Source organism: Aulonocara sp. 'chitande type north' Nkhata Bay, linkage group LG9 (genome assembly GCF_057382095.1).
Source record: "Aulonocara sp. 'chitande type north' Nkhata Bay isolate Kocher_YH1m ecotype deep benthic linkage group LG9, A_spYH_male_GT1.1, whole genome shotgun sequence".
NCBI lineage: Eukaryota > Metazoa > Chordata > Actinopteri > Cichliformes > Cichlidae > Aulonocara > Aulonocara sp. 'chitande type north' Nkhata Bay.
Genome location: NC_141352.1, coordinates 34092872 through 34110267, shown reverse-complemented (window position 1 = coordinate 34110267; position 17396 = coordinate 34092872). Strand labels below are relative to the sequence as shown.

Sequence of the window (17396 nt, the reverse complement as noted above, 5' to 3'; positions counted from 1 at the left end):
CCAACCCTTCCCTTTCTTGGACACCACACTGGCTGATCTGGGCATCCAAGACTGAGTCTCACTCCGTGTGGGGACGTTTTTTTGTTTTTGTTTGTTTTTTAAGAAGCAATCATGTGTATATATTCAGCTCAGAGCTGAAGGAGAGGGTGGTTTGGGTTGACAACAAGAAGACCCATCCTAGAGGTACGGCGGTGGGATCCAACTGCAGGGATGTGGTCAGATGGCAGTCTGTGGAAATCAGGTGACAGTGAGAGCAACTTGATTTTCCTATTTTGTCCTTCAGATACGAGTGAAAGCCCAGATGCCAGGAGACAAGCAGCTCCAGGAGGTCCTGTACAGCACCGAGGTCCACACTGACCGCTCCTTCTGCTGCACTGGAATGGATATCCTGCCCTGGAAACAGACGTGTGCAGGTCTAGAAGCAGTTTAAATCCCATACTTTTTTGATCTGTGAGGCTCTTAATGTCACGTCTGCAGCCATGAAAGTCAGCTCAGGGTTTCTTGATTCTGATTTTTCTTTGCTGTGTCACATTTAGCTCATATCTGCATTGCCATGCCCTGAAAACAAGCTGCCGGGCTTTAGTCAGGCTCAGGGACAACGGGAGATCTGAGGAGCAACACAATGAGAACAACTAAAACTGAACAAACTTAACATCTGATTACCTTTTTTATTTGTAAGAAAAAGTTTAACATGAACGCGCCAACTGTCCACAGCAAAGCTTATTATGACAAGACTGCTTTTATTCAGTGATGTCAAAGTGTCATCACTTCATACCTCTGAACTGACATTAGATGTATTGCATACCTTGTTAGAATTACACTGTTGAAGCATTTGTAAAAAGCTTCTGTCCTTGTTAATTTATGTTTTAGGATAAGTTTTTGGGCTGTGTAAGGTCACAGGTTGCATTTCTGAGCAGAGTAGTAAAGGTAAAGTAAGTGTTTTCAAAACTAGCCACTCAGCATGTGTACAAACAGTGAGAAATCTCTGAAGAAAACCGTTTGAAGGAGCAAGAGCACACGTGTTTCTCCACAGGTTAAAGCCCGCTTTAATAATCAATATGAATCAAAGACTTCTGTCAACACAAAATAAATGTAAGGAAACACACTTTCCTGTGCAACATCGAGTTTCTATAACTGACGACAAGCTTGGACCACAGTGATCTAAACTCATCCTCTACATTGGAAATGTAAACAAATGTAAATGTGGTTTTTACTGTACCAGAGCAGGGCTGTGTGTGTAGAGCACAGCCAGGCAGCTGAACACTGTATTGTTCTCTTTTTGGTCCTCTTCGAGCGGGAGACGAGCCACCAAAGCTGGCAACACCGGTCAGTGAACACATTCAGTTTTCAGGCCCCTCTTCTGTGGAACCAGCTTCCAGTTTGGATTCAGAAGACAAGATTTCAAGATTAGGCTTAAAACTTTCCTCTTTGGTAAAGTATATATTTAGGGCTGGACCAGGTGACCCTGAATCCTCCCTTAGTTATGCTGCAATAGATGTAGCCTGCCGGGGATTCCCATGATGCATTGAGTTTTTCCTTTCCAGTCTCCTTTCTCACTCAGTATGAGTTAATAGACCTCTCTGCATTGAATCATATCTGTTATTAACCTCTGTCTCTCTTCCACAGCAGGTCTTTTATCCTGTCTTCCTTCTCTCACCCCAACCGGTCACAGAAGATGGCCCCGCCCCTCCCTGAGCCTGGTTCTGCTGGAGGTTTCTTCCTGTTAAAAGGGAGTTTTTCCTTCCCACTGTCGCCAAAGTGCTTGCTCATAGGGGGTCATATGATTGTTGGGTTTTTCTCTGTATCTATGAAGCGCCTTGAGGTGACTTTTGTTGTGATTTGGCGCTATATAAATAAAATTGAATTGAATTGAATTGAATTATCTGAGGAAGAAGCAGAGTTGGTTTGTTTCCAGCTGAAATCATCCAGGCTCAGGAATTTGAATCGATCCACATCATTTCTGCTTGAACTAGAGAACATGAGTGTCGACTTACATTTGGTCTGTGAGACACATGTCATAGTGACAGTATTTGGGTTAATATGGCATTACTCACCCTGGTCGCATTTCTTCAATATCAGGCACCAAGTTCAGGAACTCGTTCTCTTGCAGCCCGCGCAAGGTAGGAGGTCTCCAGAGTGGGAACCATCGGGAAGTTTTCACAGTCTGAGCAGGAGGGACTGGAGGCACGTGAGCTGTTCTCAGGGGTCCTTTAACACAAATCACACCAAGTTAGAATCAAATAGATAACCTGTCAATAACCGTTTGCAGATCGAGGTCAATGTTCCTAAAAATATGTTTACTTCTGGCCCATGGAGCCACAGCGCGAGTCCGACAGAGAGGGGCAGGTAGAGGAAGGGGTGAGGGTGGCACTGCTGAAGCTCGTCACGGATGGATCACGTCCGATCGGTGAGATGAGAGAAAGCTGAAGTGAAACAACAGCAGGATGAGGTAGACGTCAATATAGGAACTCCCTGATGTGACACAGAAAGGCTATTTTTTTATTTCTTTGTATTATTTCTCACCTTGCAGTCACTGATGCTGTTCACCAGCTGCTTGTATTCAGTATTGAAGGTGTGTGTCAGAAGGCGCAGGCACTACAACACAACAGGAACAAGACCGATCAGCTCCGAGCAGAGAAGGAAGAAGGCAGCAACAAGAACGCCCACTAAGCCCACGTTTTTCTCACCTTGGTGGCCAGCTCCTTCTCACGCTTTCAAAGGTGGTGCTGGAGATCTGCGAGGAGACGGAGGTGGATGTGGACAGAGTGCCGGAGCTCACGCTGGGGGACAGAGACTCACTCAGGGACTTGGTGGTGGGAGCTGTTCCCACGGGAGCCGCCTCTCCCAGAAGGTGACGGGTCTTTTCCACCTGGACGAAAGATGGGGGCGAATGTGAGGTGGGGAGAAGAGGGGAGGTTAGTCATGTAACGTCTGTACTCTAAGAAAAAACTTTTTAGAATAGCACTTTGGTCTTTGAGTTGAAAAGTCATTTTTCCCTCTACGATATTAAACAGATTTATTTCTTTATGAATCTTTTAAGGCCCCACCTCCTGCAGCTGCTCCATCTTCTCCAGCTCCCACTGGTGCTCTAGGATGAGGCTATCTCCTCTGGGCCTCCAGCCGGCCAGGTTCTCCTCTCCACGCACATAAGCCACTGATGTGTCCAGGACCTTCCTCCTCCTCCTCTGCATCCCTGCTCAGGACATGAGCCCTCATTAGGATGAAGCTCTCCACAGAATTATGATAAAACAGCTGCCGTTCTTTAAACATGTTTCATGGCCGCTCACCTGGGCTTCCAGTGTCAGACATCTTACACAAGCTCAGCTCGTAGATCCCAGTCACTCGGTTGCTATATTGAAGCAGAAGTTTTGAACAAGGAAACTTTGTAACAGGGCAGATATCTTTGATTGTGAAACAGAGATGGCCACAGTGCAGCAGCCCAGATTTACCAGTCAGGAGTTTTGGAGTATCCAGTCCCAAAGAGGTTCTTGAGAGAACGGGGTGGGGAAATCTTGGCGTCTCGGGAGTAAAAGACCATGCAGATGTCTTTGGTGATAATGGCAGGCTGGATGCAATGGTCCAGCTGCAGAGAGGAGATAAAGGGTGTGTGTTAGACACGATGACATCAAGAGACTTAAAAACACGTACAAACAGGTACAACACGGCGGAGCAGCGGCTGACCTCCAGATACGCAGATAAGGTCATGTAGATCTTCTCTCCGTAGGGAGTGACGCGGTTGAGCAGGAGGGAACCTTTTAAGGGTGTTTTTATTTGTGCTCCCTGGCCTGGAAATAAACGGTTTCCGATCAGACCTGCTTCATCTTTGTGCCCTTGGTATCTGACTCGCTTGCTCCCCCATGCATTTTAAAAGAATCCTTCTCTTCAGCATGAAGTTCTGGCTCAGCTTTAGTGTCTGCGTTACATGTACACAAAGACAGAAACATTCAATGATAAAAACACACAGTGGAATAAAATTGTAAGACGTCATCAGTTGATGCAGTTTAAGGACACTTGTTGTTCTGTGCAGTCTCACCTGGAGCTCACGCTTCTAGTTCATGCCATCATCACCAAAGATTCTTCAATTAATAGTTTAAAGATGTCCATGAATGCACTGCTAACTGCTCTTCACCCTGATAAAAATCAACATGCATTTAGAATAAGAAACACTTTTACAAAACCAAAAGCTTCACTGTACTTAGTGATTTATACGTCTACAAAACAGGTTCAGTTTGTAACTGAGAGAGCGGCTCAGTGGTGCTGAATTATATTTCCAATAGAAACACAATTTCATATGTTGTAGTAACAACACACTGCCACAAGATGTCAGCCTAGGCCTACTTTACCATGCTGTTCCAGTACAAAAGAAAAAGTGACAGAGCCTTGAAAGAGTGACAGAGACACTTTTTATGAACTCATCTGTAATGTGTCACCTTTTCTGTAGGATGAAGAAGTGCTTCCCTTCTTTTAAAGTAAATACAGGCTTACAAAGATCCTCTAAACATGTTTCTGAAATAATCCTAAACACAATCATTAAATCAAAAATGCAAGAAACTATTTATTTAATCACTCTTCTTAACTTAATTCCTTAACTTAGTGAAAAAAAAAAAAAATAGACAAGAACTTTTCTGCTGTCTCACCTCTGTCAGTTTTCATGCTGTTGCAAGAACAGGTGGAGGTGCAGGTGGAACTTTGACTTCAGTGTGGTTTGTATGTGCAGGCAGGAGTGTGACATCTCAGGACAGCAGAGGATTGTCGAGCACGGTGACTCCTGCTGCGACGCCCCCGTCTGACTGTCCTGAGCTCTTGGTCCTCAGCAGACGGCCCACACACTCATTCATCACCATGTCTTTACCCTGCCTGTAAGAAAACCAAGAAAAGGCTAACATTAGAAAAAGCCACCAACCAATCCCTTTTACTCCACCACCCAAAAACCAGTGAGAAACACTAGTTAGTATTAACTTGGAATCAAAGTGCACTAATCCCCAGGCTCCCAGCATAACATACAGTCCAACACAAACTCCACAAACTGTCTTGCTTCAGCTGACTTTCCTTCACCTTCTCTCCAGACAATCTGTTGTGCTCTCAGCAACTTTGTCCCATAGCTTGCACATCCTTTCCACCTCCATCTTTCTTCCCAGCCAACTGATACATACCTTTTCTCCTTCCTTAAAAGCCAGCCTAAGAAATACCATTTTATAAACGCCCCATAAATGAAACTGCCATTTTCAAAAATCGTATCATCCAAATTCATGCAGCGTGGCTAAATTAAGAATGAATTACAAACCCGAGCTTCCTTGCTAACATGAGTAACAGCTAAACACTATCATAGTGGAGTGTAAAATTACTGCTAAAATAGCTCATATGAACCCTGATACTGGACTTTGTATTTATCAAAACAAATGATCTGATATTACAAAGAAAACTAATGATTGCTTTTTACAGTATTAGCCCAGAGTGATGTAAGGCAGGGTGGTTAGTCAGCCATAACCTGCTGACAACTTGTATCTGGTAGCTTTTTCACATCCTGATCAATGTTGTTGTCAAGTGTGTCTCATATACACTATTATCTCAGTCACAGTACAGCATGCATGAATCACAGTAGATACACAGTAATGCAAAACAGCAGGCAGTCATGTATGTGTCGTCACTGTTTTGACTGAGGCTAGCTCATACATGGAATGCAAGAAAATGCTGCATGTGTGTGCAGATCCACACATGCACTGCTTAAACTTCCCTAGTTTAACAAATGGTGAGCAACAAACAGAAGTTTTCAACATGTTTAAAGATGCTTCTATCCCCCCGCCCGCTGTACCTCCTCCTTCTCGCTGAGACTTCAAGACAAACCGTTCTGCTGCTGACAAGGCCACTGATACTGTTTTGTCCCTCTCTGGACCCTGTAGACCAGCGCAACCACAGAGAAATAAATCAGAGGAATAAAATGCAAATGATATTGCTTACACTGAACAGCAACACCCAGGTGAGGATTATCTAATGCCAAATTTTCCAAACAATGAACAAACCGTGCCCTTTGTCTCACCATGTCTAGAGTGTAGAGGTCAGCCAATGTCGCTCGGATCTGCTGCACAGCTTGAGGCTGGTCTGGGAAGAATCTGTCCAGGACTCCAGGTCTGGGGAGCACTTGCTGAACCTTCTTGGTACCAGCCAGGTGAGCGCTGATATCTGGACACTTCACAGCTCGAGAGCGCTCCATGAGGAGACGAGCATCCCAGCTCTGCAATGGAAAACAGACAATGAATTCTCTGCTTTTTATCATTAGATGTATTTCTGTATTAAAAAATTCCGTTTATTGGGCCACTTTGTGCTGGAAGAATTTTTCCAGCATAAAATAGCCTCTATCATTTCACTAACTAACTTATTTCACTGCTGCTAATGACGTTTCACAAACTGTCACAGGTTTTTTAGCTTCGTTCGTATAAACTTTCTTGTGGTTGAGATTCCCGAGAAAACAGCCAGCACACTGAGCAGCAGAGGGTGACAACAGTTGGTTTCAACAAAAAAACGGCATCAAAAAAGTCACGGTCATCAGAGCAACATCAGAGAAACAATAAAGTCTAACCATGGAAGGCTTTTTTAAGTATGTGCATAAAAACACAAACACAAAGAACATCAACAATGAGCACCTTTCTTTTTGCTGAAAGTGATATAGCTTTCTGTTACCATCAACTGAAACCGCCAACATTTCAGGTGTGCATGCTGGGCAGCTGAAGCTGACATCACAGCACAGCTGCTCTTCCTCATCCAGAAAGCTGTGCTGCAGTGCATCGCTTTTGGCACGCCCAGTCTGTATGTACAGAAACATAACAGAGGAGTAAATATTTGCATCTGCTTATTGAAAAACAATATCAAAGAAATACTTCACTCAGCCTTCCCCCACACTTGCAGTTGCTTGCAAAAGTATTCGCCCCCCTCAGATCTGTGGCAAGATCTGAAACTGCTGTTCACAAACGCTGTCCATCTAATCTGACTGAGCTGGAGCTGTTTTGCAAAGAAGAATGGGCAAAGATTTCAGTCTCTAGATGTGCAAAGCTGGTAGAGACAGACCCTAAAAGACTGGCAGCTGTAACTGCAGCAAAAGGTGGTTCTACAAAGTATTGAGTCAGGGGGCTGAATAATTACGCACACCCCACTTTGCAGTTATTTATTTGTAAAAAATGTTTGGAATCATGTATGATTTTCCTTCCACTTCTCACGTGTGCACCACTTTGTGTTGGTCTTTCACGTGGAAGTCCAATAAAATTGATTCATGTTTGTGGCTGTAATGTGACAAAATGTGGAAAAGTTCAAGGGGGCCGAATACTTTTGCAAGCCACTGTAGTACCACGCTCCAACAGTTTTGCAAAAGCTTCCCTGGAGAATCATGGAGAAAATACTTTTAGTTCCAGGAAGGAGCTCAAGAGGTCTAAAGTGTAAAGAGTAGACATGTTGACAGATGCTGGCCAATATCCACTCCTAACCAGGTCCTTTAAATCAGGGCTGCACTGCTGCTGCCATGTTTGACATCTGTGTATCGCCTGGTGCACATCATAACGTCCTTGGACCAAAAAGAAAAAGAAACAACATGAATAATACACCACTGCCTTCACAGATGACTTCTGTTAAAGCAATACCATGTTCTGATTGTACAGCAAGGGCAGAAAACATGCTCCATCACACTATGTTCAAATCCATCACAGAAACCTAAATAGCAGGTTGCTGTTTACTATTAATGTCGATTAAAATCACGATTTTTCCTGCTGATACTGTGAAGTTTACGCAACCCACAGGAGCAGTTTCAAAGCTTTACTGTTGGCAGAATGCGAGCTACCAAGAAAGAGAAAACCACTTAAATAGATTCTTTCTAACTGGCTGTAGACACATATGAAAACCAAAATTGAGTGAATCTCATGAGGAAATATCTTGTGCAATTTTGACCGTCCACTCTAATAATACATGTGGTTGGAGGAATGGCTTTAAAAACATCAATAACACTTTCTCTGCTGTGGAGTGGCTGATGTTCGTGATGTAGAACATCACAATCCCCACAGAACCATTCCTCTGGAAGACACTCTCTGCACATAGACAGGACTTTGAACAAATTCAGCAAAATTTGAATAACTGAAAGTAGTATGCACTCAGATCCAGCCACTCTTGACAAAGGTAGCAGCTTCTATTTTGATATTATAGCTCCGGGTGGCTCAGTGTGCTTCACTATGAGCTGACGGTTAAAAGGACATTTGTCAAACTCATGTGGTTTTATAATTATTAAACTTCTCACACGCTCAAAGACATAAATGTCAGCCAACAAGGCATCGCTCATCAAGCTTAGCTCCATAGAAATGTATGTTATTGACACTTAATAACAGCAGGGTGAAGACAGTGGCAACACAGAGGATGGCCAACAGCTTCTGTGTCAGTGAGACATTTCAGCTGGTGTGGCCGTGCTTCTTTCCAGCACTCAGCAGCTTTCTGCTGCCAAAAGGACCGTGACACTGCCCTACTTCTTTGAGCCTCCGGAGAACGACATCAATCCAAAACAGCAGACAGCCTTTTCAAATACTTTTCTCTAAAGAATGCAAATATCAAGTATTCTTGCTCCCCTTTCTTTCTGATAATGTCACTTTTACAAATCCTGTCCCATCAGCTCTCATGGCTGGTTTGGCTTTGAGGGTCGGGGAGGACAAAAAGCTATTAAGGACCTTTTGATCTGCAGTCCAGTTCTCCTCTAAAGTATTAAGGATGAAGCAACAGTGCTCCTCTTTGCTATTCTGAAATGTGTGTTAAACACAGTGTAGAAGGTAAGTAGAAGCTTACACAGCACCATCAGCCATCATGCTAAATTTGCATCTTCAAAAGTCAATGCAGCCAGACTCACACCTGATTATAAATGTTCAGGAGACACTGTTGAATGTTTAGTGTTAACTTAAATCACTCATCATTTACAGTATTACAGAGTTCAGGGTTATGGGTTAGCACTATCATGTTACCCGTAACTGTATTAACTATGGTAGTAACTTAACTAGCAGTGTTGGTCAAGTTACTTGAATAAAAGTAATCAGTAACTAATTACTGATTACTTCCCCTAAAAAGTAATCCCCTTACTTTACTGATTACTTATTTTCAAAAGTAATTAATTACTTAGTTACTTTTTAAAAACATGATTTATGACCTGAATAGGTAATAAAGCAATAGATCTTTCAGCCCAATTCTACTTTTTCTGCATCATCCATCATACAAAATGTAATCAAATGGAAAAGTCTGTTTTTAAAACTTGTTTTATTAGTTTGAATCTTTTTACTTTATGCATCAAGCAAAAATTTAATTATATGCAACATCCTGACTAGAAGAAATTTGTGGAAGAATCCGCGAGTCTCTCTGTGAATTTCCAATCCCGTAGTAGCTCTGAAGTTAAGGGTTTTTTCGCTGTAAAAAGAAGTTTCTAAAAGTTTTTGTCACTTTTTACGGAATCAAACTCAAAGTAAGCTCAGTACTTCCACGCTTTAAACGCTGCACGGTCATACTCTCTCTGCACTCCTCCATAGATTATCCATTCTTGATCTGCACACAGCTGTTATTGTCATGAGGCACTCTGGCCAAAAATTTTTTAGTAACGCAGTAACGCAGCGTGCTTACGGGAAAGTAACAGTAATCTAATTACCTTTTTTGCAATAGTAATCCCCTTACATTACTCGTTAATTGAAAAAAGTAATTGGATTACAGTAACGCTTTACCCCGCGTTACTGCCCATCTCTGGCTGTGAAACACTAATGAAAAATGATTAACTCAAGTTTTTGCTGCTAAAGTTGGTTCCATCAGCTGCTGAATCACAGGATGTACTTGGTTATAGTCATTTGTGCATTTTGGGTTGCTTTAAATAAATAATGATGTGTTGTAATCATCCAGATCTAGAACCTTAAACTGCTTTTTCACGTGTCTGTAAATGAATTTCTTTCTTATCATTGGTGTCGGCTTCTGATTTGTCTGTTGTCAAGGTCTCACCTCAGTGTGATTCGTTTTGTCATGATTAAAGGATGAATGTGAACACAGCTTCAGTGTAAATGTGAATGAAAAAAAAAAAAAAGCTGGAAAAAGGAGGAGCCCGGAGCTTCGTCTTTCGCTCGGCCTACCCCGCTATAGCAGACGGACCGTCAGAGACTCGAACTTGGCCGTTAAACTCTGGGGTCTGAATGCTGGCCTCTTAACGCTGCGCACCACACAGCCGGCCAGTTGGAAATAGAAAAAAAGGACATTTATCTTCTGTTGTTCAACAATTTTTTTCGTTTTTTTAAATCTATTTAGCTTGTTGTGCAGTATTGTTGCTGTAAACAGTGTTGCTGTAAACAGTGTGTCACGTTACTTGAAAAAAGTAATCGGATTACAGTAACGCGTGGGCAGTTAACATCTCTGTTAACTAGTCATGATAGAAGCCAATATTTCTGTCCTAACATGGTCGGAATATGTTTGACTACAAGCTAACATTTACAGCATGACTTTAAGCTAGCACCATAAAGACGGTAAAAGACACTGTAATATGTAGAAATGCATGTGAAAAGTGTTATATTAGGAGTGGTTGTGCTACTCCACACAGCCACTTTAACATTACTGACACTGTGTTTCTTACCTGTAAACAGCGGGTCTTGTGTGATAAAAGCTTGTGCAGAAAGTAGCAGGTGTAGACTGGTCCATAGCACTGTATGAAGTGATAAGATGTGAAAGGACATATATAGGGTACCTTAAAGGGCGCCTTAAAAGTGTTTCCCTGAGCTTTTACTTGCAGCTTGATATCTAAATAAATGTAAATAAATGTAAATAAATGTGAATGAAAAAAAGAGAGGAGCCCGGAGCTTCGTCTTTCGCTCGGCCTACCCCGCTATAGCAGACCGACCGTCAGAGACTCGAACTTGGCCGTTAAACTCTGGGGTCTGAATGCTGGCCTCTTAAGGCTGCGCACCACACAGCCGGCCAGTTGGAAATAGAAAAAAAGGACATTTATCTTCTGTTGTTCAACAATTTTTTTCGTTTTTTTAAATCTATTTAGCTTGTTGTGCAGCATTGTTCCACACAAATGACACATGGAAACCTAGCTATTTTTTTATTGGCTTTCACAAAATGGGACTGCCAATGTTGGAGGTGTTACTGCAAAGTCTTCCTGCTAGCCGGAAACCTGCTGGCGGCGCCACTATGTTCTCAGCACACTCTTCAGCGTCAGCTTTGTTGCCTGTTTTCGGCACACCTACCTAGTCCCACTCATCCACTTTATCTGCTCATGGCAGATTTACCCACACTGAGCACTCCTTGGATTAAGGTAAATTGAAGCAGGTCATTATAAAAAAGACACACAGTTTATCATCTTATCCTTGTGCAACAGCTAAAAGCACTCTGTTCATTTGTTTGCTAGATTAGCCGCTAGCATACACACTGTGTTAGAGGCTTGTTGCTACCTAGTTAGCGATGCTACACACCTGTTACTGTGTATTTTTCAATGATTCAGCACTCCTTGGATTTTTAGACAGTAATGAGATCATGTGCACACTCCACAGAGGTCCAGAGTCCAAATGTGACCTCTAGCACCAAACGCTTGCTGCAGTTGTTGGTGTCAGAGGTGACACACAAGGTATCAGGTTTTCTGTGTGATTACTTTTTCATATAGGACCAAGTATGTTTGGATAGCGTTTTGCCCTTGAAAACTGCCGTTGAATATTAGACATTGTTGTCTAATGTTATAAATGTATTGATGTGAAAGGTGTAAGTGTGACAAATATGGAATAAGATAGGAAATCAGAAAGGAGGCAAATACTTGTTCACAGGGCTATAGTCTGTAAATGGTCTTCTTTTGGCTATAGTAGATCTTTTACTTGTTCATTTTTTAATTGTTTGTTAAAATAGTTTTTTCCATCATATTGAGTATAGAGGAATGCAACTGTGAGCTTTAGCAATTATCCCGCTTCAACAGGACCGTGATCCCGATGTGTGAGACAGCAGGGTGCTGCCACTGGTGTTGTAATGTGTGATTTAGTTCCTCCTAACATTTCAGTTTTCTTCCAGTATCTATCCTCTGTGATTACTGGCTCTTTAGACAGATTTAATAGAAGTGTGTGAGCTATTGGCTCAGTATAAAGGGTCAGTAGTGTTTTCATGTCACCTATCCATCCTCCATTTAGTCACCCAAAGCATGTAGTAAATACTGCTCACTTTTATTCATCTTCTCTTAAATCCAGAAAAATTCCCACTTGTTAACGTTGAGTGTGTGTGTGTGTGTGCGTGTGTGTGTGTGTGTGTGCCAGTTGCAGCCTCCAAGTTGAACACCATCACCAAATCCAACCTGGGTCAGTGTGTCAGCAAGTACGACCTGCTGGTCTGGTTTGAGATCAGCGAGCTGGAGCCCACTGGAGAGTGAGTATCCATCTGGAGTGTTATATTCACGCACAAGCTTTAAAGGAACCATAAAAATGATCTCCAGGAAGAATATTATAAGTTGGGATGTTGTGTCACCTCCTCCCTCCATGCACAGGTACATCCCAGCCATCGTGGATCACAGTGGAGGCCTGCCCTGTCATGGTACCTACCTGCTGCACCAGGTACAGGATTGGTGCACATGTTGTTTCCTTATTACTCACACAGTGGTAACTGCTTCCTTTGTACACAGTTGAATATCTTCTTTTAAAGCGTAATGTTGCTCTAGCTGTGCTCACTGTAATCCTGAGCTCCTGTTATGTTTGCTGCAGGGGATCCAGCGGAGGATCACAGTGACCCTCATCCACGAGAAAGGCAGCGAGCTCCATTGGAAAGATGTTCGTGAGCTGGTTGTAGGTGAGCAGCCTGCCTTTAGGGTCTAGTCGTGCTATACCTCTGTGTAGAAAACAAAACCCCAAAGCACCGAAACAATGTTTTATAGTGTTTGTGTGCTTTTGATAGAGGAAGACAGGACAGAACATCATTAAAGGGATTTGACTTTGTGAGATCACCCTGAAAACGCACCACTCGGTTCACTCTGAGATATTTTCAGTCTGGAAAGATGAATCTGTCGGGCTTCAGGCTGCTTCTCACTTTAAGCAGTTCATGCTGTAGCTGATGGACCAAAAATGACATTTGATATTTTAGACATTCAGCTGCTGACTCTGAAGCCAACAGGCTCTTGAGTGTGGATGATTGTGTTGGTACTGGATGCTGTGATCAAACAGCTGTTCTGATCTGTCTTCATTCATGCCTGTTGTTATTAAGCCTCCTAAGCTCCAAACCAGTAAAAGCAATCTTTGGAGGCAACACCCTTTTTAGTACTTTGCTGTATTTGTTTGTGATTGTGTGACACTGAACCACAGTGCTATGTATATCCTCTGTAACACTCAGACGTTTCCAGATCAGTGTTTCCCCCTCAGCTGTTTCTCACTATAGAGTCTTTCCTCTGTAACAATGAGGCACCAGCAGAGCATATCTGGCTCCCAGTCTGTGGCTGATAGTGCCCCCTGCTGTTAATAACAGGAACAGTGTAACCTTGTATGGAGCTCATAGTGATGGTCTGAAGATTGCTGCTGCAAGGCAGTAATTTGTATCCATGTGTGCTGTCTATTCTGAGCATATGCAGTTATGTGAGCTCTCAGGTTTTATGTATCAGGACATAATTAAAAACAATCAGGTCCTTAGTAGGTCTTAATATGAGGTAAATATAAAACATGAAGTGTTTGTGAGGTTCATCTGCAGCACCTTTGTCTCTGTGAAATGTTTGCTAATTTAACATTTTCCCTCCTAAACAGGAAGGAGTTTGTGGAGGCCTATGTGAATCATGCCTTCAACACATCAGTGGAGAATCTGTTCCAGGAGTTCAAGCGAGGCTTCTTCCTGGTGTGTGAGCAGGATTTGGTGAGGCTGTTTCGACCAGAGGAGCTGCAGGGAGTGCTGGTCGGCCAGGACGTGCATGACTGGGAAAAGTTCAAACAGGTACAGTCAGCCAAACAGACACAGGCTGTAGTTTCACAGCTGTCCTGTAGCACAATAACTGTGTACTGCATACTGTCAAAAGCATTCAGTCGGCTGCTTTAACACAAATATGACCTTGAGTCACATCTCAGTCTTAATCCAGACTTTTGTATGATAGTATAATATAATAGTCAGCCCACCCTTCGCAGCTATAACTGCTTCCACTCTTCTGGGAAAGCTTTCCACAAGGTTTAGGTGTGTTTATGGGAATTTTTTGACTATTCTTCCAGAGGTGCATTTATGGTGTCAGACACTGACGTTGGAGGAGAAGGCCTGGCTCACAGTTGCTGCTCTAATTCATCCCAAAGATGTTCTATCAGGTTGAGGTCAGGACTCTGTGCAGGCTAGTCCAGTTCTTCTACACCAAACTCACTCATCCATGTCTTTATGGACCTTGTATTGTGCACTGGTGCCCAGCCATGTGCACACATGCCCACACTTTACACTTGGCACAGTGCAGTCAGACAAGTACTTCTGGCAACCACCAAACCCTGACACATCCATCGGATTGCCAGTCAGAGAAGTGTGATTCGTCACTCCAGTAAACACATCTCCACTGCTTTAGAGTCCAGTGTTGAGATGCTTAAATCACTCCATCTGACGCTTTGCATTGTGTTTGTCAGTGTAAGGCTGGGATGCAGCTGCTCAGCCATGGAAACCAATGAAGTTTGGACATCTGTAACAACAGCAGACTGCAGATATTGGTGACTTAAGTGCACTATGAGCCTTAGCATCAGCTGACTAGCTGTCATTTCCAATTACTTCCACTTTGTTATAATATCACTAACAGCTGACTATGGAATATTTAATAGCGAGGAAATTTCATGACTGGACTTGTTGCACTGGTGCATCCTATCACATTACCATGCTGGAATTCATTCAGTTCCTGAGAGCGACTCGTCCTTTCACACATGTTTGTAGAAGTAGTCTGCATGCCTAGGTGCTTGATTTAATACACCTGTGTCCATGGAAGTGATTGGAACACATTAATTGAATGATTTGGATGTGTTAGGGAATACTTTTGGCAACATAGTGTATGCCTGACCTTACAAACTCTATGATTATAACAGTCATTTTCACTGTTTTCAGAACACAAGTTATGGTTGGAGATATCATGACCGCCACCCCACCATACAGATGTTTTGGGAGGTATTTGATGAACTAACTGAAGAGCAGAGGAAAGATTTCCTTCGTAAGTACTTGCTGAAGCCTCCATTATGATATGTTACTGAAATCACACTGTATCATATAAAACATTAGATTTTTCTGCGCTTTACCAAGATACATTAGAGAGCAGCATTGTTCTGATTAATATACTGTAAAGCTGCTTCTAGCTGGTGGACTGAGCCGCCTCACCTTTCACCTGGCTCACGTCACACACCTGGAGAGACTCGACCTCCACCTGTGTTGCCTCACGCGAGATGATCTAGAGGCTCTGAGTCAGTTGCTACCAATCTCACACGCCGGACACTAATCACATGCTCGCTGCAGCAGTCATGTGACTCGTTGTTTTTCAGTCCAGGTGCTGCCCTCTCTCACTGCACTGACCGAGCTTGATGTGTCATCCAATAAGGAAGTGGGAGGTGTGGTCCACCTGCTGGTCTCCGCCCTCCCTGCAACACAAATGAGGAGGCTGCCATTCAACAGCTGCTACATGAGCAACGAGTCCTTCACTGCTCTGGGTAACACACACACACACACACACACACACACACACACTTGTTTATTTATAGAAGTTTTCCTTCAAGTCATTCTCCCCGAATACCTCTTCCACCCTCTAGCCTGAAATGGTGAAAACTTTGTGTTTATGCATCAGCCCTGGCGGTGTCCTATCTGCGCACGGTGGATATTTCCTGGTGTAAAGTGGTTGGCGGTCACTTGGCGCTCCTGCTGGATGCTCTGCAGCCATCAGTCGTCAGCGAGCTCCGTCTTTGCAGCTGCGAGCTCACCACTGATGACATGCAACATCTGGGTAACTAACACACAATGACATTATACTTTTTCTTTTTTGGTCTGTAGTGGATCATTAGGCTGCATAAATGTATATTAAGACAAGTAAAGCCTGAAGGAAATTGATATTTCTTTCATTTATTTCATGCTGCCAGCATCTGTAGCTGTCGTATAAAACAAAACAATGAAACTATTCGGTGTTATTTTTGTCTCCATCAGAAACATTGTGAACAAAACAGTAAAGTGAACAGGCATAAAGTGATCAGTTATCAATGGGTCCTCTTCCTCTGTGCAGCTGCCGTGTGCAGACGGGGCTGTCTCTCCTCACTCCGTGCACTGGATCTGTCCTACAACAGCTTGGTGGGAGACAACGGTTGGTGCAGTCTGTTTGCAGCAGGAGGTCTGGGCTCTCTGGAAGACGTGGATGTCAGTTTGCGACCTTCAACCTCTGCTCCGTGCTCAGCCTGGCTGCCCGCTCTGCTCCGAGCTCTGCCTCAAATGCCGGCGCTGGCTCGACTGGCCATGCAGAGGTGGACAGCTGACTGTCAGGAGAGAGAGCAGCTGAGGTACTGTCTGAAAAAGAGGAGCGTCCTGCTGGAAAGGGATCCAGATTTACAAGACACATCATCAGCATGTAAAGGGAACAGTCAGGAGAGCCTAGAAGAGAGTCAGCCTGAGGAGATTGGAGCGGACCGCACTGGAATTTACTGTCAAAGAGCGACCCACTTTGTTGCTTTATTATTATTTTTTTAAGTCTCTGTTACCACAAGAAGGTCAGTGTTGACGTCAGCTGCATCACGTCTGATGTAAACTGTGTCACACGTGATGGTTTCAGGGAATACTGGGAACTTACAGAGTTAAGCACAGCTGGTGTGGGTTATCATATTTGTCGTCTCTCACCTTGGCTGCAGGGTCTGGGTCTTTCCAATGCAGCAGTCCTAACACTTGAGACACACATGCCGAGAAGTGGGGATACCTGGAAATGGACAAAGGCTTTCAGCAGAGTTTTAAAGCAGCTATTCAGGAAAAGAGCTGTGAATTATCTGCATACCTTGTTAGGTAATCAGCTATTTTGGGGTTCTTTAACAAATCAACCAAAAGGTCGACTGAGTATTTTCTCGTCAGAGTACCTTCACCGTTCACGATGATGTTGAGCACAAGCTGGAGCGTTTGATGGATGTTCTTTGCATCAAAGAGCTACGAGGAAATCCCAGAGATTAGAGACAGGATATTATGTGAATCAGCATGAATGTTGTTTGTTGTTCAACAGATAAAAACAAGAAGAGAAAATAGAAACAAAGTAAAAAAGGAACAATTGTTTCTGCCGTTAAGAAAAAAAAATTGAGTCATGGCAGAGACCTGCAGAAGTCTTGAGTCTCATTTGATGACATTTTGTCAGATTGCCTTGTAATTTAAAAAAAACAAAACTGTTTTTTGAGCAAAAGTTCTCCAGGTTTTTTTGGAGTTCTTTCAAA

At 43.1% G+C, this 17396-nt stretch overlaps 2 protein-coding genes across 5 annotated transcripts; one reads left to right on the top strand and one right to left on the bottom strand.

Annotated features, from left to right (window-relative positions):
* Nucleotides 1-4351: 4351 nt before the first annotated feature.
* On the bottom strand, nt 4352-11258 carry LOC147322697 (glutathione synthetase-like). Of its 4 annotated transcripts, none has more exons than XM_086307141.1 (6): nt 10864-11258; nt 10619-10687; nt 6679-7552; nt 6038-6232; nt 5813-5894; nt 4352-4857 (listed from the first exon to the last, which is right to left on the bottom strand). In XM_086307141.1, the coding sequence occupies exons 3-6, from the start codon at nt 6841-6843 to the stop codon at nt 4838-4840; spliced, it is 462 nt and encodes a 153-aa protein (XP_086163267.1). In that variant the 5' UTR covers nt 6844-7552; nt 10619-10687; nt 10864-11258; the 3' UTR covers nt 4352-4837. The 4 variants fall into 4 exon arrangements, with proteins under 4 accessions (XP_086163267.1, XP_086163265.1, XP_086163268.1 ...); XM_086307139.1 differs by having other exon boundaries at nt 6679-6802; XM_086307142.1 differs by lacking the exon at nt 10864-11258 and having other exon boundaries at nt 6679-6802; nt 7392-7552; nt 10619-10776.
* Nucleotides 11259-11963: 705 nt separating this feature from the next.
* LOC147322696 (kinesin-like protein KIF1B) lies at nt 11964-15546 on the top strand. The gene is made up of 6 exons (XM_086305064.1): nt 11964-11967; nt 12282-12390; nt 12509-12575; nt 12723-12807; nt 13749-13932; nt 14202-15546. The coding sequence occupies exons 1-5, from the start codon at nt 11964-11966 to the stop codon at nt 13772-13774; spliced, it is 291 nt and encodes a 96-aa protein (XP_086161190.1). The 3' UTR covers nt 13775-13932; nt 14202-15546.
* The last annotated feature ends 1850 nt before the right edge of the window (nt 15547-17396 follow it).